Source organism: Etheostoma spectabile, chromosome 23 (assembly GCF_008692095.1).
Source record: "Etheostoma spectabile isolate EspeVRDwgs_2016 chromosome 23, UIUC_Espe_1.0, whole genome shotgun sequence".
Classification (NCBI taxonomy): domain Eukaryota; kingdom Metazoa; phylum Chordata; class Actinopteri; order Perciformes; family Percidae; genus Etheostoma; species Etheostoma spectabile.
Window position 1 is genome coordinate 13,138,420 of NC_045755.1, and position 956 is coordinate 13,139,375.

The 956-nt window shown below is 45.4% G+C and overlaps 1 protein-coding gene across 1 annotated transcript in view; it reads right to left on the reverse strand.

The window, feature by feature from the left end:
* Positions 1-502, reverse strand: part of tmtc2a (transmembrane O-mannosyltransferase targeting cadherins 2a) — a 53,819-nt gene extending 53,317 nt beyond the window's left edge. Inside the window, exon 1 of the mRNA XM_032505333.1 lies at positions 82-502. Coding sequence (XP_032361224.1) covers positions 82-164 — 83 coding nt within the window. The 5' untranslated portion in view covers positions 165-502. The remainder of the gene's footprint in view (positions 1-81) is intronic.
* Positions 503-956: the final 454 nt, after the last annotated feature.

Sequence of the window (956 nt, forward strand, 5' to 3'; positions counted from 1 at the left end):
CCTGTCCTCCGTGCGGCGGTAACAGGGAGATGACAAGTGGCGGAGCGGATGGGGATGTTGCGCTCTGTGGGCGAAACCTACCTGTCATCGTAGCAGAAATCCGCGTCCAGCGTGTTCAGATAGAGACCCACAGCCACGGCGGTGCACACCAGCTCCGTGATCATCTCTCAAAACCAACGTGGGATAAGGAGCCGGGATAGAAATGACTAGAATCAGGGTCTCAAGTCTCTGTGTTATCTTGCTCTCAATTCAGCCGTTCGGAGCCGCGTAGCTCTCCAGACAACGCAGGGCATGTCCGTGACATGGAAAGTGTGTCAAAGTTAGCCATATTCCCTGTAACCCATTGTTTTGGAGAGACGGGTCGGGGGTGTCGGGAGGTGAAGCTAAAGCCGGGTACGGCTCGGAGCTGTGCGCATTTCGGTGCTGCGGTGTCCTCGGTGTGCGCATCTCTCCGCCTTGGCACTGGAGAGAGCAGAGCGGGGGAAACGCATGTGGTTTTCAGGGAGGACGAGCATGCGCACTGGGCTCTGCACTGTAGAGAAAAGGTGGGAAATGTTGGCAAATAGGAAATGTGTTTTTTATGCAGGAGCAGAATAAGAATCAATAGTTGATAGGAAGTCTCACGAAATGTATGTCAATTGTTTGCAAGCAAATATTTGATGTTGATTTAACGGCAACAGACTGAAGACAGTCACTGTCATGGGTTACTTAGTAAACGATGTAGTCACATTTAATTCTTTTAAGGTAACATAATACACTGACATGAACACCTAACCTTGACTTTTGAGTTGTAAAATGTAGTTAACACATGTTAAAGTTAAAATAAATGACCTAGACATAAATCGCACAAAGACAACCTGGTTAATTACCTCAACTCAAATAATGTAAAGCAATATTTACAATTTCAACAATATATGAATAGATTATGACAGATATATATATATATATATATATAT